Genomic DNA, 25,599 nt, shown 5'->3' with positions numbered 1-25,599 from the left:
TAATACTAAGTCAAAAGTCATCTCCTGCCTTGAGGTTAAATTACCTACATCATTCTCTATGTTGGAGGATATATAATGATAATATCATATTCCCGTGTTTGTCTCCAGTAGCAGGCTACAGTCAGCAGTGAGACACACCCATGCTTTGGTCATGAAGCAGAAATATCAAATTGACTTAATTAACTTATATTCTTGAATTGAATTGAGTCCTTATCCTTGCTTCTAGGTTAGTACTTTTTGATTTTACAGGTATTGTTGCAGAGTCAAACTATGCTGATAGCTCCAGCTGGCAAGCTTTTTGTGTGAGAGTCAATAAACGTATGCAAGTTCAGTAAATATGATAGATGCAAACTTCATTTAATCCACATGTTTGACTCTGATCTTTGGCTGTAAAGTTTTGTAATTCTGTCTTGCAAAGTTGCAGCCCTATCATTTTAACTAATCTGCCAACTTTGTGATGGAAGCCCCTACAGTTTGTGTCTCCAGGCCCATTTTGCACACTCACACATACCCTCACAAGGTGAAGACAATACCAGCCAGTCTACTGCAACAGGCACTGAAGGCACGGAAGATGTTTTATGGCTGATAGCTCGACAACAAAGCTTTGCCCGGAGGCTGGAAGATAAAATTAGAGCAGGGTATACGGTGTCTGAACTGTTCGAGTCTTAGTGAAAGAGTGTGGTGGAAAATCAAATAAACAATGTTAGAAACCTAGTTAACTACAGGACTAATGAATGCTGAAGTTTAATCCTCAGCTCCGCTGTTTTAACAGTGAATTTAACAGCATCACAGGACGGCTCTGTCCAGCATTTTGGTGTGACTGAAAAACCTGAAGTCTTTTAACTGATGTCTCAATAATTTTATATTATAAAACATTTACAGACACCTTGCACTGCTGATTTACTCTACATAGGTGCTACCTGCAGCCCATTATTTTATACCTAACACAAAACTCCACAGCTCCTACACTGGCCTACTTTACTTGTGAAACTAAGCAGCAACAGCAGCAGCAGTAAACTGCATTTGGACTGACAGCACAAGTGAGCGTAGGAGGTGTTGGCGACCTAATAGAGCCCAGTGTGTTTCTACCCTGAGGGCTCAGTCTTAAAGTTAAATCAACATGCTGTGAGTTTTGTTTTATTTCAGCAGCTTTTAAACACTATACAGTTTATTATTTTTTATTTCAGTATTAGGGCGGCATCAAAGACACACCGTTTTCTAAGAAAAAGCAGTTCACATTTTTCTGGTATTTCAACCGAGCAAGCAGCACATCAGCACGCTTTCAGCATTGATTATTTTTAGAAGGAACACCATCCAGCTCTGTGTGTAAGTGGGACGTTTTACAAAAGATGACGCAGGCATCACAGCTAATGATCCCTCCAGCTTGCGCTCTTGCGAAGGCCAATTGGCAGTGTTCACAGGTGGGAAGCTGGGTTTCGTTGTCTTACTGATGGCTGTGGCACCTGCACAGAGCCTTAACAATACTTTCATTCAAGCAATTATCAGAGAGGATCACGCTTTAACAATAGCAGGTACTCCTACACCCAGAAGTTCAGCTACATCTGTGACTTAAGGAGTAAAACACAAAGAGGCCGTTTCCCTTCAGGAAGGCGGGTTAACAGGATAGAATAATGCTTTGATCCAAACTTGTCAGAAAACACCAGATGAGCATTAGTTTAGGTGCTGACTAAATTCTTCATCCCCAAGGGATCGAGCACATGAAGTAAGTAAAGTTTGTTTCGAGGATTTATTCAGTTCTATTTTATTTAATTTATTCAGCAACAACAGCCACCTCAAGGGGCTTTATATAGTATGGTAACGACGGTACAATAGAGCAAGATTACAGGAAGCTTGAGGATTTTGTCTGTGCACATTTGATAGCTGGCTGACTAATGCTTTCTGACATTTTCTGACAATAGATGCTTCTTGATGACTACTTAATGTCATTGCCGGTGTCTCAATTGCATAATTGTAATAAAAAGAGAGCAAAATGATTGGTATTGGATTTGACCTTTCAAGATATACACTTTTACACTCTGAGCCGCCACTTGATGACAGCTTTACAAAAAAAAAGTCAGTATTATGAACTTTTATCTATTCATTTGTCATCAGTTTCAAAGCCCTATTAAAATTCCTTTTGCCCAAATGTAAAATTTTTGACCCATTTACTGTAGACCTATTATGCTTTGTCTTTTAATAAACAATATATGCATACTACACATACTACTAATATACATTCATGTGAAAAGAAAAGGTTTGCAGTCTTGTGAAAAACCTTGTGATTCAATAGGAAGCATAGGAATTTAGAGGGTAATGTGCAGCCAGGGGCTGGTAATCAAATATACTTCAATGACTGATCATCATGTGGAACAATGTTCTTTGAGCAGATAACACCAAAGCAAAGCTTTTTAGTCATAATTCACACTGCCACATTTGGCAACTGGAAAAAAAGACTTAACAAGTATGACTTGTTCAGAAATGTTGGCAAAAGAAAGTCTCTTCTCTCTACAAAGAACATAACAGCATCTGAACAAATCACAAGATTTCTGGAACTACTGTATGGCTTTTGAGACAGACACGACCAAAAAAGAGATGATAAGCCACAATTCACACTTCCATGTTTTGAGAAAGCCAAACACAACATATCAGCACAAACACCTCTTACCAACTGTCAAGCACAGTAGTGGAGTGGTGATGGTTTGGGTTTGTTTTGCAGTCACTCAGTCAACCATGAACTGTCTATACCAAAGTATTCTACTACTTCCACTTCAGGCTTGAGGACAATGGTCCCAAACACAGCAGTAAATCTACAACAACAGAATCATCCAGACTTTAAACTGATTGTAAAGCTGTGTTGGGACCATAAGAGAGCTGTGCTTAAACAAATACCTGCAAGCTTCAATGAACTGAAGCAACATTGTAAAGAAAAGTGGGCCACAATTCCTCCATAACAATGTCAGAGACTGATAAAGTCATACAAAAAACAATTGATTGATGACTGCATATTAAAACCCTTTTTTCACATGACTATATATGTTATACTGTTACAATGGTTGATGCTTAAGTTAAACAAGGCCAAACTCTAAAATAATGAGGTCAGTGTACAAGTGATCCTGATGTGCCACAAGCTCTGTCTTCAGCTGCTCTAAATAGTGTTTCAGACTTTCATTTAAACTCCTTGATCTGTATCATGTCAGTAATCTTGGAGATCCTTCATATGGTTACCCCAGTAACCACTGTTGGGTGTAATGTATTACAAAGTAATGTGATACTGTAATCACATTACGTCTTTCAATAACACACTAATGCAGCGTGTTACTGTACCAAATTCCGTAATTCACTAACCTGCAGTACCAACAGAGGGAGATGTTTTATTTCAAGCCAACATTAAAATAATCACAGGAAAGCGCTTAAAGAGACATTGCATTCAGTTCATCATAAACACATTTACATGTAAACACATTTTAGCCACCTAGCTTAATTGTTTGTGACATAGAACAACGCTGGATTGTACTGCTTTAAATATATTATCTTCCTCTTCTGGTACTGCAACTTCTGCATGATTGTCCATTTCATGCTTTGAAGGGGCAAAGCGTGAAATGGACATAGTGGACCAGTGTGTCTATTACATGCTTTGTCATGATATAGGGTTGGTCAAGTATTGAAGTAACATACTGCATTACTTTTAATACATAATTTCTCTTGAGTAATGACCACGACATTGTGGGCTTACAGCTCCACACGGGCAGCCAGTCAAAAGAACGTTGACTTAAATGGAAGGGGATCATACCCAAAATGGCGTGTTGTAGATAAGGGTTGTACAGAGAGGCTGCATTAAAACCCAGAATAAGATAAAATTATTTTTATGTGAAGCTACACCAGCAGGAATAGAATTAGAAATTTTGAGCTGAAAATGAACAAATTAGAGTTAAAAAAAAAGAAGAAGAAAAAACTCCCATACAAGGGGACTTTTGTTAAATGCTAATATTTCCACAAGATGATATATTACAAATCACAATGCTAAGATCTTGATTTTTTTATTTTGTCTTTATTTTTCCAGCAATAAAGTAGAAATACTCGAGTCATACAGATGATTGCCTCATGTCACTGTAGTTGTGCAACTTGATATGGTGAACAGACAGCAGTAGCCAAACAAAGTGACTGAATCTAAAGCAAGTTTTGGTGAAAAGTGTGGCACTTCCTCTGTGATTACATCACAACCTGGATTAAATTTAATGTCTCATTAGCTTTTTAGGAAACACCTCATTCACATGCCACACAGCACTAGCAACAAGCAGGTAACATGTGCACTAGAAACCTGTCTTCCTCTCTTCTCATCCCATGCTCAGACGGTGGTGATCTGGTCGACAACTCTGGTGCTGTCATTCATTTCAACACACTCCACCTCCTGTCTCTGTCCTTCCCCTCCAGGTCCATGGCCCCGGCTCTTGGAGGGGGGCAGGAAGGTGAGGAGTGTGGGCAGGAAAGCCAACGTGTGCAGGGCCGAGCAAGCGGCCGTCAGGGTGAGGCAGCGAAATAGTGTGCGTGTGAGGTTGGAGCGTATGGAGCCAACGGGTACCAGGGCAGCACCGTAACAGATGAGCGTCTGTAAAGAGGGAACACCGTGTCTCTCCAGTGCCACTCTCACCCAGCGAGTCCTGCTTTCACCCCGACCTGCAGCAAAGCCACAGAGGAGGGGGCCGCTGCAGTCTGCTGAGTGCCCCAAAGCTGAAATCAAACATAGCACAGACATGCAATCCAGCTCTACACCCCATAAGGTCATGAAGCCCAGGACGCCAAACTGGACAGAGAGCAGTGTGAGGCCCAGCCACACAGACACCAGGGGCTCCACAACAGCCAGAGAGGAGAGACCCAACAGGAAAAGCACCGCCAGCAGTGAGTGTCTAAGTGGGGAGCTGACTGCTGCAGCATAGCGGTCCAGGTAGACGAAAGAAGGGTTGAAGATTAAGAAGCGGACTCGTGAGGTCAGTGACAGGCGTCGCAGCGTGTCCAGCAGCACTGACATCTCTTCGCGCTTGTTCTCCGTTGTTTTGGCAACCAAGAAGATGCGAGAAGCTGCCACATCAGGCTCTTCGCCCTGGCCGCGCTCTGCAAATATAATGTCATCTGCAAAGTGAGCAAACTGCGGCTCACGGAGAAAGGCGTGGCGCAGTGTGCGGGTGAAATTTTCCCGCGGCTGGCTGGTGGACTGGTTGCGATCTGACAGGTAGTTCAGGTAAGCTTCCAGCCAGCTTATTCTCTGGAAGCCTTTGGCATATTCCAGCAGATCCCGCTGCACTGAGGCATTCCAGTAAGGGGCACTTTCATAAATGTAGAATCCAATCACAGGAGAGTATGAGCTGAAGTAACGCTGCTGGGCTCGGGTGTACAATACTGTTGCGGTGTCCATTGCAACCAGTGCGCTAGGGTCAGAACCCTGGGTCACCTGTTGACGACACAAACATTTTTATTACATGCCACAAATAAAGACTTTATAATTCTGTAAAAGAGAAATCACCAGGTGTCTCACCTGTAGGAATCCCATCAATCCAAAAGAGATGTAAACCAGATACAGCAGAACCACAAAGGGTTTAACATAAGTGTTAGTGATCCAGTCTCCATAGCAACGTCGCACACAGCCCAACAAAAGGTGGGAGTCCTGAGGATGAGGGTCCGTGCTTGCTGTGGAATGTGGGTGAGGGTGTGGGTGAGTGGAGTTAGCAACATGAGCATGTCCACGAACAGCGGGGTTGTTAGTTGTATGCGGGTGAGGGTGTGTGTGCGTGTGAGTAAGGTCAGGGTTTGGTGTGTGAGTGTGACCAATCCCTTGTGGAGGATTCGTCACTTGGGTCTCCTCCTGGTAACGAGTGTACATTAAACACCTGTACCAAGCCGGTTTAGAGTCCAGACGGTCTGGTTTGGGGACTCGCCGGCAGAAGCAGCCATGTCTGTACCCGGTCTCCAGGTAGCCTGTAAACACCAGACAGGAACTGTAGAAGGACAACATGTAAACATAGCTGATGGTAACGGCCAGAGCAGCAGTGCGGCAGAAGAGCCGGACGGCTTCCATGTTGGTGAGTGGGGAGGCGGCCAGGCCCAAGGTCATCAGGTGGATCATGGTGGAGCCAGAGAAACGCAACATAACATCCTCGAAGACGCTTGCAACACGCTCTTTCACATGCTGGTCCTCACGGGTACGTCTCCACGATGACAGCATCTCGAAGGAGCCGAAGAGCCCATGACCTGAGGACAAATAGAACAGCAATGAGAATGAATCTTGTATTAGACCAACAAATTTAAAAGAGATTGTAACAGTATCACACTTATTTAGCCAAAAAAAATTACTTTAGCAGAACTTTGTTATTTCTGTTCTATTTGGCTTGTTTCTTATATAGAAACTAGAGAGTAAAACTTTAAATACTGTCAATGACTAAAAACAGTAGTCAGGTATAAACATACAGAAAAAGAAAAGAGATGAGTAAAGAAATATTCAGTGAATCACAGGAAACTGGTAGCTGGTTCCAAAGCTGGCCAGGAAGCTGAAGGCTATGCCTCACTTTTTCTACATTTAAATACCCCAAGAACCACAAGTAAGCCTCCAATCTGATTAGACTGAGACAATTGCAGATAAAAAGCAAATCTGAAAATTAAGAATAAATAATATGTTTTGGTTTTTTTGGGTTTTTTATCTAAATTACACAAATTAGATTCTAATTATTTATTTTAAATAAATTAACTATTTTAGTTTAATTATTTATTTTATTCATTTGCTGCAAATGATGTCTCTTGACTTATCTGAAGAACCTTCACAGTTCACCAGAAGATACTTAGCTCTCTGTTTTCCAAACTCCAACCTCTTTGTTTTTAATTCATGGTTCCCTTAGCAGAAAACCAAGGTAATTTATTGGGATGCAAGACATCACCTGTATTAAAGACAAATATTTTCTTGTAACTAGGCTTAAAATTAAAGCTCCTCTCTTCTTTACAAGGGGTCAAAACTATATAAGAACCTCCCAGGGATTTGTGTCTCCTCCCAATCTCAAACTGGGGATCTTTCAGCCTTGTTGCTTCAGTTTATTCATTTCATCAAATCCCAGTGTTGCACAAGGTAGTGCAATAGTGCTTCTGAATATTCCCTCTTTGTATGAGGTCACACCAAATTCCCATTTGAAGTGTAGATACATGAAATGACAGATGTAAGACACTGTGAAAATGCCATTTTCTTGTGATTGTAACATGCCCAACGTGAGAAATACCAGAAGCGCCATTGCTCCTGCAGTAGCAACAATAAAGAGACCAATAGTCTTAAAACAACAGCACAATTTTCACATGATAAGTGAAAGGAATGAATCATTGTCGATTCAATAAAGCAAATTAGTGCCCATTTCCATGAATTTGTGCTTGTCCAGTCTCACGTGCTGCGCATACACATTGATTTAGGTGCAGCAGATGGTTTTTAAGGGTTTTTTTCCTTCTGTGGTTGCCATAGCATCCGTGAGTCACCAGTAACACATGTACACCCCACCGCTACCACCATCACCCCCCTCTCCAGTGACCTCAGCATGGCGAAACACTTAACACCTAAGCAGAGGCGCATTGTACCGACACTTGAGGCGTGGGCGTGGAGTACAGAGAAAGTCTGCAGATCTGCGACTTGTGAGAGGGAATTAGACAGAGGATGACGGAGAAAAGAGGTGCAGAGGTTAATGTTGCAGAGACAAGATGAGAGCAAAAAAGAGAGGCTGGAGACAGCACTTGTGCAAGGATATTTACCAGCAGGAGACAGGCACACAAGCAGACACACTCACATATATAGAAGCACTTAGAGGAACATAGAAGGATGTTTCTTTTTCCTGAAACTATGTCTGCCCTTGATACGACTACTGTGTTGCAAAATGGTTTTTTTTTTCAGATATTGAAAAGTCTTTGTCAGTTTGTTAACTATGGCAAAAATGGAGCAAACAGGCAGAAGAAAATAAAAAATCTTAACAAGCGATCTTAACAAGTGAAGTATTGCTGCTGATGATCCTTGGGGGATATAATGTATGTATGTAGAGTTGTGTTTGGAAGTTTACTTACACTCATCATAGTCACGAATGTCATGTTGATTTTCAAATCCTAAGAATTAAAACATGAGAATTGGTTGCATAATTTTGGGTTGGTGTTGGATTTTCTCTAATCCACGCAGGGTAAAAAGTATACATACAGGCTCAGATATATGCATGCACGTTTTAATCTTTAAATAAGTGTTACTGCAGATTCTTCAGTGTCTTTTAACCTTGTTTTAGCCAAAGCTTATTAACTTCTCATTAGTGATTATGATTTACCACAACTGGTAGTTTCTCTTTGTCAGCATGATGAATGATTTGACCAATAGTCAAAACAATAGGGAAGTCCAAGGATCTCAGTGAAGATCTAAGAAGGAGAACTGTAGATCTGCATAAATTGCCATGGTCCCTTTGAGACATGGAGGAACAACTGAAGATTTCAAAATAATCAGCTCCAGCAATTGTAGGTAACGACAAGTTAGTTGGATTTATCAACACTTTACCAAGATCTAGAAGAAGATGTAAATTGTTACACCCAGATGAGAGGAAACTGGTTGTTGTTCAGGAACAATCAGGAACCACCAAGACTCAAGCCTGCCATGGCTGCTGGACATCCGTGTCACTGACCACAGTGAAGCACGTTGTCACGCTCCTGGGACGGTGACCCAATGTTTTCTGTTTTGTATTATTTATCCTTGATTTCATGATTTGTCTTTGCTAGTCTCTCGGTTTTGGTTTCTGTCTCAAGTATTCCTAGCTCCTTAGTTCTTTAGTCTTTTCTATGGTAAGTGGTATGTCATCCAGATATGGGTCAGGGCTGGCGCAGATGCCACTGTTTATGTGATAGCATGCCACATCTGGCCAATTGTGGTTTGGTTTATGTGGCCCAGGCTCATAGAAAACAGGTCTTCCCCGGATCCGGCATCAAGCTGGCACTTCTGACTGACTGGTGTCATGGCAGGGTGTATGTCAACCAGATGTGGGCCAGGTCTGTAAATGATGGCACTATTTATGTTCCTATTCTCCTATTTTAGTTAGAAGATCCAAATGCTATGTTAAAATACTATACTGCTATGGTAGCCAATGTTTCAAATGCAGGCTTGACAGGTTTGTGAGTGTACACATTTTGATCCCTGGCTCCTCCAGTCTGAATGAATGTAGTTAGGAAGCACTCAGTTTAGAGAAAGTGTGTAATTGAGTGAATGTGGCATGTTGTATAGAGCACTTCAAGTAATCCGGGAGAGTAGAAAAGTGCTATATAAGAATCAGTCCATTCACTGTCTGAACAGAGTTTCATCATGTTACTTTTGCACTGTTATGTTCCGGCACACGTTGTTATTACATGGCTTGATTAAGGTACACATTAGGCTGACATCTGGGGCCAGAGCTGAAACTGTTCTGGGCCAGCACAGGGCCAGCAGTGTGTCTGCAACTGGCCCGTGGCTGCACATGGCTCACATACCGCAAAAAATGATGGCCCTTTGGCCAGATCAGGTTTGCAGAGAACCACCAGTGTGTCTGCAACTGGCCTTGTGCTGCCCCATGTGTGGATTACATCTGGCAAACCTGATCTGGGCCACCAAAGGGCTGTCTTTTTTTGCGGTATGTGGGCCATGTGTAAGCACATTGTGTGGGCCAGATCCGGGCCATACCAATTTTGGCATGTGGGTAGGTTCTGGTTCTGTGTATTTTAGTCCTGTCTTTCCCTGCTTGTTGTCACGTTGTACCCTCTAGAGTCTGTGTTTCCTTGCTTCTAGTTTTATGTTTTGTTTCCTGCATTTGGTGTTCATGTTTTTCCAGCAAATAAAGCTGCATTTGGGTCCTTCCTCCTGGCTGCCACAAAGTGAACCATGACACAACTTTTACATCACCATGGACTAAGAGGTTACCAAAAAGGAAGAAGCCCTTGCTCCAAAATGTAAACCTTCAACCTCAACTAAAATTTTCAGCCGCCTATATGGACAAGCCAAATGTTTTATAGTCAAATGAGACATACAGTGGAGCACCCCTGATAATTTTCATGATTTTCTTTCATAAATCATTGGTTGTTTGGATTAGCAATTTCATTTAAATATATCATATAGCAGATAAACACAATGATATTTGAGAAGTGAAATGAAATTTATAGGATTTACAGAAAGTGTGCAATAGTTACTTAAACTAAATTAGGCAGGTGCATAGATTTGGGCACCCCAACAGAAAAATGACATCAACATTTAGTAGATCCTCCTTTTCAGAAGTAACAGCCTCCAAACACTTCCTATAGCTTCCAATGAGAGTCTGGATTCTGGTTGAAGGTGTTTTGGACCTTTCGTCTTTACAAAACATCTCCAGTTCAGTCAGGTTTGATGGTTTCCAAGCATGGACAGTCCGCTTTAAGTTACATCATAGATTTTCAATAATATTCAAGTCTGGGGACTGAGATGGCCATTCCAGAACGTTGTACTTGTTCCTCTGCATGAAGGCCTAAGTAGATTTTGAGCAGTGTTTAGGGTCATTGTCTTGTTGAAATATCCAGCCCCGGCCCAACTTCAACTTTGTGACTGATTCTTGAGCATTGTTCTCAAGAATCTGCTGATACTGACTGGAATCCATGCAACCCTCAACTTTAACAAGATCAATTTTAGTTTCATCAGTCCACAGCACCTTATTCCAAAATTAAGCTTGCTTGTCCAAATGTGCTTTAGCATACCTCAAACAACTCTGTTTGTGGCATGTGCACGGAAATGGCTTCTTCTGCATTACTCTCCCATTCAGCATCTCCTTGTGCAAAGTGCGCTTAATAGTTGAATGATGCACAGCAACACCATCTGCAGTAAGATGATGTTGCAGGTCTTTGGAGCTGGTCTGTGGGTTGACTATGATTGTTCTCACCATCCTTTGCCTCTGCTTATCTAAGATTTTCCTTGATCTGTCTTAACTAGAACTGTGCCTGTGGTCTTCCATTTCCTCAATATGTTCCTCACAGTGGAAACTGACAGCTGAAATCTCTGAGATCACTTTTTCTATACTTCCCCAAAACCATGATGTTAAACAATCTTTGTTTTCAGGTGTTTGAGAGTTGTTTTGAGGCTCCCATGTAGCCACTCTTGAGAGAAGACGCAAAGAGGAGAAAAACTTGCAAATGGCCACCCTAAATACCCTTTGTCATGACTGGATTCACCTGTGTATGTAGGTCAAGGGTCAATGAGCTTACCAAACAAATTTTATGTTCCAAAAATTGGTGCTAAAGGTATTCTAATCAATAAAACCACAAGGGTGCCCAAATTTATACACCTGCCTAATTTAGCTTAAGTAACTATTGCACACTTTCTGTGCTTCATTTCACTTCTCAAATATCATTGTGTTCATCTGCTACATGATATATTTAACCCTTTAAGACCTACCATAGAACCAAGTCTGCCAGAGCTTATCTTTATATTTTTACATGCTGTAGTGCCATTTTTGGGAGCATTTCAAGTTGTTATACATGCATTAAGTGCATAATAACTACACAAATTGCAAAAAAGTGCAATAAACTACCAAAAAATTTAAAATCATTTTTGGGTTTTTTATATATATATATATATATATATATATATATATATATATATATATATATATATATATATATATATATATATATATATATATATATATATATATATATATATATATATATATATATATATATATTTCTAGTTAGAGAATTTTAAGAGGTTTATCCCTCAAAACTGTAAACACAAAAAAGGTGCACAAAATATTTTCCAACAACAGGAAATTTATTTTGAGTGTCTTCATAGTTTTATTTTTGAGATACACCAATTTTTATATACTGCAGGAAAAACGGAAAAGAAAATTATAATGCAAATTTGCAAAAAAAACCAGCATTTGCATCAAAATAAACTATTTCCAGCAGTGCAATTTGAGTTCTACGCATCCCAGAAACGATACAGAAAGTCATAAAGTCAAACATGACTTTTGAAAACACCAGTGTAGGCTTATAAAGCCCCGAAGGTTAAAAAAAAAAAAAAAAAGAATCACTTCCGGTTCCAAGCAGGTAATGGCGGACATGCAATAGTTCGCGCTGAGGTCTGTTCCAACGTAGGAAGTGTTATGAACAGCTGATCAGATCGGCAAAGCGAGTTTCTGGAATATTATGTTTTTGTTGCTGCAAGTGCTTTTTATGCAGTTTTTGCAAAGCTATATGTGGAAGGAAACCGTGACCTAGGACAAGCTGATGGCATAACATGTAAGTACAACTCTTCCGGTTTCTTATGCAAAAAAATTACTGCGCAAGCTTACGTGGTTGCAGAGCTACAGGGATTTAAAAATAGTTACGCAAAACGGAGCATGCCCGCTCCGACTGGTTTTAAAGGGGAAAATGAAATTGCTGATCCAACCAACCAATGATTTATGAAGGGAAATCATGAAAATTATCAGGGGTGCCCAAACGTTTGCATACCACCGTAAATTAAGCTATTTGGCCACAATGAAAACAGGAATTCGGAATTATTCGGCGGCATAAAGGTGAGGCTTATAAACCTAAGAGCACTGCTAGCTATTAAGCATGGTGATGGGAGCATCATGTTCTGGGGCTGTTTTGCTGGCAGTGATACTGGTACATTGTAGAATGTGGATGGAATAATGAAGCAGGAGGACTACCTGCAAATTGTTCATATCAACAGCTATATGGTTGAACCTTTGACACAACTGGATGTTCCAACTGGACAATGACCCCAAACACATATCTAAACTGGCTTTGAAATTGATAAATCAAGCTAATGGTAAGCTTCTAAAATTGCCTCCCCCAAAGACAGTTTTTAATAACTGTCTAAATAAATATGTGAAAAAACAACTTACAATACTGTAAAACAAATAAAGGTAAACAGATTATCTCATGAGGTGCTTATATGACATTTTCTTAAAAACTAAATGATCCATTAATTTGATTTTTACATATCAATTAATGTGGAATGACTGAATGTGGGGATGACTGTTTTAGTTAAATTACAAAATAAAAATAAATTTGGGGAATTTAAGAGCAGCTTGGTTTTACGAGTTTTCCTGTGAAACAGCAATAATTTCTTTATGACTTTATTAGTCTCCGACATCATTGTGGAGTAATTTATGCCCACTTTTCTCTGCAACAATGCTTCAGTTTATTCGCTCTGGCAGCTCTCTTAAGGTTCTGCCACAGCTTTTCATTAAGGTTGAGGTCTGGATGTTGAATGGACTACTGCAACACCTTGATTCTTTTCTTTTTCAACTATTCTGCTTGGGATCATTGCCCTGGTGCAGGGGTGGCAAACTCCAGACCTCAAGAGCCGGTGTCCTGCAGGTTTTAGATGTGTCCGTGATCCATCACAGCTGATTTAAATAGCTAAATTACCTCCTCAACATTTCTTGAAGTTCTCCAGAGGCCTGGTAATGAACTAATCGTTTGATTCAGGTGTGTTGACCCAGGGTGATATCTAATACCTGCAGGACACCGGCTCTCAAGGCCTGGACTTTGCCACCCCTGCCCTGGTGCCTGACCAAGTTTGCTCTTGCACTGATGACCTCACATTTGACTCTAGAATTCTCTGGAAAACAGATGAGTTCATGGTCAACTGCAAAACCAGGTCAAATCACCATACTGTGCTTGACAATTGATATGAAGTATTTGTCCTACTTGTACTGTACTGCTTTTTCCCTGCATTTTTGTCTGTAAAATAAACAAAACTTTCAACATAGCTGCAGTTATAGTATGTACAGTAGGCCAATATTGGTCTCTTGTACTCGGTGAAGGCAGGAATGGTGGAGCCAAAGTACAGACTTACGGAGATAAAAAGGTACACTCAACACTGACTTATTGCTAAACACAACAAAATAACAAAACAGACTGGCAGACAGAACACACAGTATGAAACGAGAGAAATAGCAACACAGACCAAGGAAAACGCAGGGTTTAAATACACAGAGGGAGCAATCAGGGAATGGGAGACAGGAGGGAAACACAGCTGGGACAAATCAAGCCTAATGAGGCAAGGGAAGCAAAACTAAAAACACTGACATGTGACACGGACTTTCAAAGTAAAACAGGAAACATAACACAGAGACTGTATTATGAGAGCTGTATCCAGTTGACAAGGGGATACAGCTGACAGGGGAAACAGAGCAACTATTGAACACAGACAGAAACCAGAAGACTAAAAACTCTAACATTGAACCCAAAATATTAGAAATGATAAATAATGACAAAATCGAAGTTCAGTAATCATGAAAAACTTCAGCCTCCCAAGTACCCTAACAAGTGGTCAACAAATATATCAGTCAAACTCTTCTATAAAATGCCTGAAATTTTCCTAGAGCTCTAGGAAACATTTTTGTGCATCTGACCAACTGTTCAAACATGAAAAATCCTTAGTTGGCAGGTTTATGAAACAGAAGAAAGCCTGAAATTAAGTCATGAGAAAAGTACAACTGTGATATTTTCTATAAAAAAATGACTAAAATGGTCCATCAGTTATCAGTCCCCCCCCCCCCCCCAAACTGGGGTCCAAATTAATTCACATGGTGATTGGGTCACCAGGAAAATTTGGATTACTGTATTTACTTTCTGCGTTTCTGTTAAAAAATCTCAGTTTTAAACAAGCAGGAAGCTTGCACTTGTCACACTGATGTACTGTGCACTGCACCATTTCTGTTAGGCAGAACTCCCCAAAGCTCCACAACGGAGGTGAAAAGTGCAAAGTTAGCAACACCCACAGAGCCACAGCAGTGACAGTAATGGCAGGCTGAAGCAGACCAGAATGATCCTTTACCGTTAACAATTTACCCTCGTTGCTACACAATCACACACCTGGTGAGTTAATGGCCCAAAGTCATTATCCCATCAATGTGCAACTTTTTAAATTAGCGAGCACAATGTGAAACATCTCTTGTGATTGATTTTAAAAGAGAAAGACACAAATCTCTGTCATTTTTAAGATATTACAAAAATACAGCATTCTTCCTTAATCCAAATCCTATCTTCCCCTGTAACAAAGCTTTCTCTCTCGCCTCACGCTGTCCTCCCACCTTTTTCTGTCTGCCCACTTGCATTCTGAGAAGATCCTTCTCCCTGCCTGCCTGTCTTCCTTCTAACTACAGTTTAACTTCATTTTCTGCTAAGAGAATCCTTATCTCAGCCTGCATTTGGAGTGATATTTCATATTTTATCCTCTCTGCCTGTTTCCCTGTACTTTCTGTTCACTCTGCAGTTGTTCTAAGCCTGACAGCAGCCTTTCCTTGCCCACTTTCTCTTTGTTCCTTCTCTATATCTTATCCCTGCCCAACCAAATAAACAAATTTACTTAATTAATTTAGTGCCAAATGCAACACAAATGAATGCTCAAACACTGATACAACTTTATTGGCCCTTTCCACATGCAAGGTGCTGCATAATTAGGAATGCAGAGACAATCCAATTACGCAGCTGAAATAGTCACTGATCAGTAGCAGAGGTTTGTTAAACTGCTGATTGATTTTTTTCACTTTAGGAAATACACAGTAGGATAAATACTACTGTGCAACCCCATTTACAACAATGTTATGAATGGATGTGGAAAAGTCATCACCAAATCAAAAATATGCTTGTATGTCTTTAATATTTCCAGTTAAACAAAATGTTAATTTTGTTTAATATTAGTTGTTGTTTTTAGCAATACCCCAAAGAAGTATTTATCCTTAAATTATATATATATATATATATATATATATATATATATATAATTACATTGATACCCAAGTTTTATACTACCTGTAAATCAGCATTTTCACTGGCTTCCAAAATCAATTGCATGTTGGGGCTGCCCCCTTAATCAACCTTAAGCTCTTTGGACACTTACAGAGGGTTATAAATTGCACTGAAAGGTTTTTCCTTCCATCACTAGAATGTGATTATTACATTGAGCAGTATTGTTGCACAAACAGTTTTAAAAGTGTCTTCATTTCAGCTGTACTAAATTTGATGCGACATAAACAAAGCACAGCAATGCCTCTTCACAGAATATGAACTTAAATTGTACCAGGTTTAATTACAAAGATGTGATCACCGACTGTTATCCAAAGTGAAGTTGTATTTAAAGGAAAAGCTGGGCATTTTTACCACTGGCTACCTATCCAGGGTGTGCCCCGCCTTTCGCCCTGTGACAGCTGGGATAGGCTCCCGCCCCCCCACGACCCTGAAAAAGGATAAGTGGAAGCGAATGGATGGCTACCATTTTATTCCTTGAAACTAGTCCTAAGTGCAGGGTAGATCTTACTGAGAAACAAAGGACAACTGTGCACTTGTGCAAGGACTTCTCAAGAACACGGCAGGCTCACCCTAAAGCAAACCATATTTTATGATCCTTCTACACACTAATTGATACCATAATTTAGACAACAGACATCTTGTAATAAACAAGACTTGAAATGCTAAAGCACTAATCAGAAAAGTGTTCACTGTGATCGCATATCAAGTGAACAGTAGGGTAGTTTTCCTGTAGACTTCTATGCAACCAGACTTGTTTCTGCAAAAAGAGGGGGCACCTCCTGCTGGCCATTAAAAAAACTGCAGGCTTAAGGCATGGGCTTCAGTTTGAAGATCTGGAAGATAGTCTGTGTACAATGTTATATACAACGTGAGTAAAGTGTTATTACATATGTGTGTATGTATCTGTGTGTGGCTCTGTCAGAACCGGGGTTAGGGAGTAGCAGTCTGTCATGACTGGTTTGGGTGAGTAGAAAAGAAGAGAGCGGAGGAAAAGACACACAAAAGACACACTCTGTAAGACAGCCAGAGTTTATTAACAACTAATGATTGAAAGCAAAGTGGTGAATAAAGACATATATGGTGAGTTAAGTTAATGTTGTTAAAGTCAGAGGTCTTGTTGGCATGTAAAATAACTTCCTGTCCCATCTCACAACTCATTCAAGACTCTGCTTCAGCTGCAACTTAAAACTTTTTTGAACCTTTAGTTTTAGTTTTTGCCACTCGTCAAAAAACATGTTGTTGTTACCATCATCCTCTCTATCAGTAAGTCAAGTTCATGCCCCACCACTTGTCAGTCATTTTGAAGACCTGTCTACTCTGAAATGGCATTCAGCCTTAGGCAGACATCTGAAAAATCTATTACAACAGGTACTGAAAAAGCAGGCTGCGAGGTACAGGCAAGCAAACTGCGAAGGAAAAGCAATGCCAATGTTCTGTGCGGCTCCCACCTGCCATGGATTAGCATCGGTTACTCTTTGAAAACGTCCTATACATACAGGTCAGTTCCAGATAAATGGGAAAATTATTTCATAAACACCCAAAAGGTAAAATATACTTTGTGATATTATTTGTTATTTCTACAGCAAATATATCAGAGTTAAACCTACCAAGCATGACGAAAGGGATCCCCAAGTACGTGGAGTTGTAGGTGGCCCCAGTCAGGTTGAGTATCCCAGCAGCAGTAAGGCCTGATAGAGTGATGGACAGCAGAGCTAGCAGTCCCAGCCAGGGTTTGGACCTCACACAGTCCCTCATGGAGCAGCAAAGGACGACAAGCACCCCACACACTCCCAGGCTGGCCAACAGGGGGCGACGTGCCAGCACTGAGGAGAACTGGAAGTCTGTCCTCAGAGAAGATGAAGTAGAAGGGTAGAAGCCCAACTTTGGGTGCAACTCTGCAAAGTTCTGCAACTCAGCACAGAAGGCCTTTTCCCACTGGCTGGCCACCCGGTCCATCAGGCCGCCTGGGGCTTGGAGGTAGTAGGTGAGCTGCAGCGCCCTGGCAGATCGGACACCTTCTCCCCTCACTCCCATTCCCTGAGCTCGCATCGCCCCCCCAGGACCCCAGCCCTGCACACCACCCATCTGGTGGCCAATGTACGCTTGCCGCCCATCTGCCAGCTGTGTGATGGGGTACCTCAGGATGGGCACGGAGCGATTGGAGTTGCGAGCTGACTGGATCTCCTCCATGGCGCGGATGATGTCATCGATGATGCAGACATTCTTGTCATCAAGAAGGCAAAGGTTGGAGAAGGAGTAGTTGAAACTGTTGAAGCCTGTTGCTGGCACAGTTACCTGCATCTGGTAGATCCGTCTGTGGAGCTGCGAGCAGAGAAAACAAAGAGAGAAAGAGCTTTATTTGCTCAGCTTAACGGTGGCTTTCCTGGATAAACTGTGGGAACAGTGAAAAGTTTCACTACGCAGCACACAAACTGAGTGTCAGCCACTCATTCACCTACTTTGTGTTCCTGTTTGTGCGACTACTAGGGAGAGAAATTTGGGGAAGTGTGTGTGTTTGTGTGTGTGTGTGTATGTGTTTATATATTACTCAACAGAGAAATAATAGTTGTCTCAGAGTACTCCTCCATTTCTATGGCGAGAGGACAACTGTGCCAGCATCCACGGTGCTGGTTACTAAGCAACAGGCCTGATGCCAGTCTCTGCCATGGTGAACACGAGAAAAGCTTTCTCCTACCTCAGATTGCTGCATTGGCTTAAGAAAGGGAGTGTGATTCTGCAGGAATGTCTCCTGAAAATTATTATAATTTTGGTTTAAAAGTTACTGTCCTGCAGCAACCTGTCCTAAGATTTATTGTAAAATAAACTTTTACTGCAAATTCTTCCACTCTGTCATCATTATTGTCGACAGCTTCATGGCAGAGACTTAAAATTCCTGCTGTAGGTGCCTCAAGCACGTACACTAACTTCAGATGCCTGCTCTTTAATAGTTGAACACTACAAGTGAACGTTAACTTCACTTCCACTTGCATGCAGTTATCTTTATCAAGAGTAAACCTACCATGCTCTATCAACACAGAGTCGATTGTTTTCTTTTGATTATTCAAGAAGGGTTTTTAGTAATCATCCTCAATATAAAATTCATGAAACAGCTACTGTGTACGTAGGTGTATGAAGTGTGTTTATGCATTATGTCTCCAAGAAAATTTCTCTGTGGGATAATAAAGTCTTATCATGGTTGTTATGTTAAAGAAACTAAAGTGACCCTGTTTTAAAAGGTGGATATTATTTCAGATTTATATTCTCTGTGGATCACTAACTAGCTGGTGGTGAGAGTTAAAGAAAAAATATTCATAAAACAAGACTATAAACAATAATTAATTCTTGTAGATGGCTGGGAATCTTTTATTGTGTTAAAAAATCCAACATCAACATATACAAAGATATTTGATGGGGATAACTTTCCAGCAACATATTTTATGGACTAGTTAGAAACTTTGCAAAACCATCTGTGATGCTACTATATATGATAGGTGTGAGACTGTGTGTTTTGTGCCAACCTATAAAGGGGGTATCTGCTTTTTGCTGTGTGAAAACTGACATATCCTGCAGCCCTCCTGTAAACTTAAAGCCCCAGTCACACAGAACTAGAGACTGGGTGTCAGAAACCAGGTAACCACTGGTCGCTAGGAGAAAGAATGAGTATCCCTAACCTGTTGCAAGTGGTTGTTGTAGGTTGGTAGCAATCCCTTTGAAATTTACTGTTAAAGACCCAATCACAAAGATTTAGAGACCAGTATTCTGAGACCACTTGATGAGTGGTTGCAGGAGGCTGCATGCTATTGTTATGTGACATTGGTACACAAAAAAGGTAAATGCTACTGCATTGAAAATCTCTTTGTGAGTGCTTTGGTTGCTAGCAGAAAGCAGCAGTCACCTAGTTTGCATGGAAGACATCGACTTTTCTGCAAACACTTGCCAATCACTCTCTAAGTAGTTGTGAAACTGTAAAAAGTGTGACCCAAACTGGAAATGGAGACCATTCAACCTCAAAATAAAAGTTGAGCAAGTAAAGCCAGTGCAGCACAACTTTTTCTGCCCGTGGCCATCTCCCTGTACAACTCCTCCATCTAATACACTATAAACACTGCAATAGTTACATCCTTTTTGCACACACTCTTTTCTACTCTGTAATATTCCTGTCAATATTCTTGATATTCATTTATATTCACCTCTGTTAATCCTTGATATTTATCATTGAGTGATTGTATATATATATTAGTGCTATTTCTTAAATTTGTAAATCTGTAACATATTAGATTGTTTTAATAGTTTAGTCTATTACCCTTGGCGTATTGGAGCAACTGTAACCCACATAATTTCCTTAGGGTATGCTATCCTTAATAAAGTATGCTGATTCTGATTACTTTCTCCAAACATTACTACCACTTTATGGTAAGTTAGCAAGTGCTTGCAGTCTTCCATGGAAACTACAGGCAATTCCAGTAATCTGCTAGGGACTAAATCAATCACAAGGAGGTCACGGCGCAGAACCCTCTTTGCAACTGATTTCACTCACTGACATCCAGTAACCACTCGCCAACCAGTCACTGTTTTCCCGTAGCGACCAGAGGTTTCCAGGGGATTTCTGACCAGTCTCTAAGAAACTGGATAAACAGTAAAGAAAATGGATACATTGGTTGGGCTCTAAAACCACACTAGAGCCATGTTAGGAGAACTGTAGAGCAGAGATTTGTTCTAAATAATAACATTTGACTTAAACAGAAAATGCCTCGAGAGAAATTCTAATTTTTACTCGATAAATAGAGACTTTAACCTGCTGGTGGAAAAAGATTAAAAAAGAAAAACACAATTAACACAGCGCTGTGTATCCTCTGGGAACCGAGTCTATATTGATAATAATATACTTCCAGTAAACAGTTGTTAAGACATTTCTTGACCATGGTGTTGGCTCACATGTGTGCCCCTGCAGTGAAATGATGCTGTATATTTGCTTTGTCTTTTCAAAAACAACATGCAGTATCACATAACAGTATAGTAAGGGTTGTTTGAACACTGAACATTTTCCCACAAAGGATGAAAACCACCTCAAAAAAGAGCAAGCTGTAGTGAATCAGTTTATTTACCAACTACAGATTAAATACTTCAGTAGATGCAGTCAATGGGTGTGACTCAGAAATCTTACTCTTACTGCAAGTGGAAATCCCGTCTAGTTCTTTCTCTCGCTCTTGCTGATATCGCTCTCTCCACCGACGCATGCTTTAACTTACTACATGCAACAAGTTCAGACCCAGAGGGATGCAAAAAAAGCTTCTGGGAAAATGCAAGAACTCATATGCTGAGGGCAAGCCAAGAGCAAGCAAAGACACAGGAAAAGGAAAATTACAGAGTCTTGAACCTCACGGATGATATGCAACACTGTAAGATTACGTAACAGTGGATTTACCCTTTTACAGCACTCTCTTTTATGCACCAACCTGTTTCTCACTCGCTGCCCATTGGCAGCAAAAGATGCACAGCTCTGAGCTCTCTAACTGTGGCAGTCCTCTGTGGACCAACGCTGAATTCTGCATGTATGTAAAGTAGGCCACAATAACATTCTTTGATAAACACATACACAGAAAAGCATGCGTGGATGGAGCTCTCACAAACTCAATCTCCTCAGCAGAGCTCGGCGTGTCCAGCATATGAGTCAGCAAGCTCTGATAGCAGCCTAATAACTTCATGAAATCATTAAACTAATTGCTCTAGGGGTGTCAGGCTGATACTCATAACACCATTTAGGTGTACCAACATAGAGACCTCTAAGCTCCAGTTAACGTGTGATTAGGATACCCTGCTTAATAACCTCAAAAGGCTGTCAGGGTGATTTGAAATAAGACTCCAGTTAATGAATATCAGTCACGGAGAGTGAGGAGTGAGGCAGCCTACAGATACTGACCTTCACCTCTTTGTGTTTCTGAATGAGAGCTTGTTTTTAAAGCTGTAGATGCACCTCGTTTTCTGATGTATACACCATGATTTAAAGGGCACAGTAGCTAACTTGTCAAATGCTGTACTTTTCAAGTGCTGTGTGTTTTCGCTTGGCATTTCGCCACAGGTTCCTCGCGGAGTGGGTGGGTAGGCCTATATGTGCTCTCGAACTCTAAAAATGACCATTCAAAGGTTATAGGTCGGCTCACATTCCGTCCATTTCAATCTTGGCACCTACTAGTTGAAGCCTATTTCTTCAGCAGACACCTGTGTACGTGTTTATTTGCTTCGTTGTCATATTTGTGTTTTTATCATTTCTTTATTAATCGTGAAAATACTTTAAAGATACTTTTACATTTATTTTATTTTATTTTATATATCAGACTGCTTGTCAGCTGAAATTCACAATTACTAAAGAAATGAGTTGAGAGTCTGTGCCATGTGTGCACGTGCGTACCTTTAGTATGGCGTCCAGATGAACCGGATCCATCACGCTCCCCTTTCGGGTGGTGATGATCACGCGCCCATAGCGGCCCGGAGTCTGCAGGTCAGAGTAGAGCGCGTGCTTGGAGCGGTTCACTGGGAACAGACTGTCCACGAGGTTGCCCTCAATCTTGGCCAGGCTGTGCTTGGGCGCGAGCAGGCTCTCCACGTCCTCTTCCACGCGGTACCGGCTAAAGCTGGAACCCAGCAAGATGGAGAGGAGCACGGGCGCGGAGGCGAAGAAGACCGGGTGGCTCGCCACGAACCGACCCAGCGCGTGGAACGAGGTCCTCAGGCCCGCGTGCAACACCTGGCGCAGCATCCTAGCGCGCGGCCGCGGCTCGAGCCTCTCCCACCGACCGGAAAGCCCCGGAGCACTGCCGAGCATCAGGGGCTGCCGGACGCATCGGTGGGCTCCGTGGGTCTTTGTCCGGGGTAGAGGAGGTGATGCCCGGTGGTGGGAGGATTTGTCCCCCGGAGCAGGAGGTCACCAGCCGGGAGAATCCAACCCTCCTCCGGTCACAGGGGCGCCCCTTGGCCGGGGTTCTCTCATCCGCTGGAATAACGCAAAGGACAGAAGGCTGCAAAATGAGCTAGCATTTATCTGCTTTGCGTTCAGAAATTATATCGCCAGCTCTACTTTAAATTTAATAGTCAGTACCCCGCTGCGTTCCGCGCCTTCTGCAAACTGCAGGGCTCTGTGCGCAAGAGAAAAATCGCAGAGCCCAAGTGATCTCATAATTAGACTTGTTAAGCGTCTCCCCTCAAAACTGTCTAGTAGTTCTGTTCGCAGCGCGCGCTGAACACACGTTGTAGTTGCACTATACCAAAGCAAGGCTGTACATACCCAAAGAGGAGAGCGGGGGTACCGACCCGGTGATGACGGAGATCATCTAAGACGCACTCAGACCGAGATATTATCCTGCCGGCTGTCCATGCGTCCAGCTCCACCCTGCATCACCAAGTCAGCACACAGCCGGATGGGTGGTCGAGGTGGGTGGGTTTGTGGGTAGGTGAGAGTCGCAAGATGGGATAAGGTGAGGCGTTGTGCATGCAGTGGGGATGCCGGTATAGCTGCGTGTGAAATCAGCCTAATTTGGGCTTTTTTTCTCTGCGGCAGAAGGCTGTCATCCACCCTCTCCTCTCCGCGTTGCTCCGGTGGTATAGCGGAGCTTCCGTTCATCTGCCACTAATTACCGGCTTTCAAACTGGGGACCGTCTCTCTCTCTTTTTCTCTTTCTCTTTGCTTTCCCCCCTCTTTTGCACCGCCCTCACGACCCGCTCCAAGCCCCCTTTTTCGGCCCCGCCTCTCACCGTTCCGCGCCGCTACGATGCAGAGAAACGACGATGTGAGTGGAGAAGGATTTCTAGGAATTCAACATGTTACAAGTGTTTACACAGGTTCTGTGATGTCTTTATATCAGAAAAAGAAGAATTACAGTTGCTCGGTGCATACTAATATTATGGTACTGCTGTGATTGTTCCCTCAGTTTTGGGATGTTTTCAAGCTTGAATGATTTTTTTATAAGAGAAACGTGCAGCTGTTACAACATATTTGTGTTTTTACTGCAGGGTTAAATAGAACTTCTTTTTTTTTTTTTGCGCAGACACAAAGTATCTCTTAGGTTTGCTGTTGTGTAGCTCGTTACCATGGAAACGGAACAATTACTGTGTTGTTTTTTTATATGCTTTCGTTCCTATGGCAATGGTGATGCCACCCATCCCCCCAAACATACACTCACACACACTCACACACACACACGGTCACACACCTGCTGACTCCCAATCTGCTTATGGCGTGGTGGAGGTGTCTGATACAGTGGCATTAAAGCCATAAGAGTGAGGGAGAAAGCATGAGAGAGAGCAAGGAGCAGAGGAGGAAATAATGAGTGCAGACAGACAGAGATCACTCTCTTCTTGTCTGTCTGTGTGTCTTTGTATTTAAAGCCCTGAAATCAAATAGTCAGGCAGGCTCTGCTCTGTCTTTGTGGGACCACTAATGGCTCCCTGTTCTCCCCAGATATCATACATCAAGGCTGTTCGGATTTAACACAGACTCAAAAGACAACACAAAAAAATGAAAAGAAACAAACAACAACAAAAATGCTCTTTACTCACCATGTTTGGATTAAATGAAAAGAAACAGTGCACCGCTTTAAACTAAAGAAAGAAAAAACGTTTGCAGCAAAAGGTTTTGTGCAGTGTGCAAAAGCCAAAGGATTGCTGTTAAACTGTCACTTTGTCTTATTGCATTTTTAAACCTAGTTTGATGTTCAAGTGAAAAAAACAACAAATTTTAGTCAGAAATGTAACATTCTGAGAACCCATAGACCGCTGCCTCTTGGAATAACAGTCAGAACAGTTTTTAAGGCCATCCAGTGTAGTGAAGATATCTGGTTCAAGATGCCAGCCATTGTCCGACTATGAGTGATTTCTTTTGCTCTCCACGTGGACCGCATACAACCTAAGCCTGCTCAAATGTGAGCGGTCAGTAACACTTACAAACTGGAAGGGCAGAAAAGTGAAAGCAGAAACATTTACATTTCATAATCTCTTATAATATGTAGATATCAATTTATGGAGATTGGAAATTTCTATGTTATTTGAGCACTAATAGAAGTCTAGGTTTGCCATCTGTTACACCTGTGATAGATAATTATCTTTTAGTGCCAGTCAGTGCAAACATGTATCTCTGTTATGCGTTAGTATCAGCCAGTATAATTAGTTTATTTAATAAAAATGATGCAATTAACCTGTGAAGCATCAATACCTCTAAATGTCTTTTGCTCGTTTTCTCCCAGGATGTCAGAGGTGGTTTGATTATCTGGTATGTTTGATTTGAGGTTATTTAACATCCAAGATGAAATGTCTGGATATCACAAATTTTTCCTGTTAGCACATATAAAGACCCAACTCGTCACACAGTAAACATCGATATGCTGGTAATGTGAGCAACTGATCGGAATCGTGAGGTCTGATGAATGGATGGAAAAGCTCATCTTTCCAAAGGCACCATCAACCCTCAGTTCAAGGAAGGGCCATCTCAGTGTTATACGCTTATGTAGTAGCTTACTAGAAGATCTTGAGCTACTAAAACCACAATTGCTTAAAGGGACAATCTTAAACATTTTAATCTAGTAAAATTAAGCCATACATTTCTTTTTTTTTATCCTGTTACTTATTTGTGTCCAGTTCGTGGGGGCAGCAGTTAAGCGGAGATGCCCAAACTTTCTGAGGTTCTCTTACACTGAGGCATAATCTCTCCAGCATGTCCTTGGTCTTTCCCAAAATCTCGATATATCTCGCTGAATATATCGAGAACAGCACTCCTGGAGATACCCAGGAGGCATTCCAATC

General features: G+C 41.5%; 1 protein-coding gene across 1 annotated transcript; it reads right to left on the bottom strand.

The window, feature by feature from the left end:
• Positions 1-1,746: 1,746 nt before the first annotated feature.
• On the bottom strand, positions 1,747-23,561 carry ptchd1 (patched domain containing 1). The gene is made up of 5 exons (XM_026180724.2): positions 23,090-23,561; positions 22,217-22,798; positions 17,415-18,129; positions 5,531-6,243; positions 1,747-5,446 (listed from the first exon to the last, which is right to left on the bottom strand). Exons 2-5 carry the CDS (start codon positions 22,628-22,630, stop codon positions 4,346-4,348), a joined length of 2,943 nt encoding a protein of 980 aa, XP_026036509.2. The 5' UTR covers positions 22,631-22,798; positions 23,090-23,561; the 3' UTR covers positions 1,747-4,345.
• Between the last annotated feature and the right edge of the window lie 2,038 nt (positions 23,562-25,599).

Source organism: Astatotilapia calliptera, chromosome 9 (assembly GCF_964374335.1).
Source record: "Astatotilapia calliptera chromosome 9, fAstCal68.1, whole genome shotgun sequence".
In the NCBI taxonomy this organism is placed as follows: Eukaryota; Metazoa; Chordata; class Actinopteri; order Cichliformes; family Cichlidae; genus Astatotilapia; species Astatotilapia calliptera.
This window is presented reverse-complemented; position numbering and strand designations above follow the sequence as displayed.

What these genes read in the sequence shown, in the direction of transcription:
- ptchd1 (XM_026180724.2), bottom strand. Translation starts at nt 22,630, where the DNA reads ATGCTCGGCAGTGCTCCGGGGCTTTCCGGTCGGTGGGAGAGGCTCGAG. An exon ending in ATCTGGACGCCATACTAAAG is followed by an intron (nt 18,130 to 22,216) that starts GTACGCACGTGC and finishes CTCTGCTCGCAG; the next exon opens with CTCCACAGACGGATCTACCA. An exon ending in GATCCCTTTCGTCATGCTTG is followed by an intron (nt 6,244 to 17,414) that starts GTAGGTTTAACT and finishes ATTTGTCCTCAG; the next exon opens with GTCATGGGCTCTTCGGCTCC.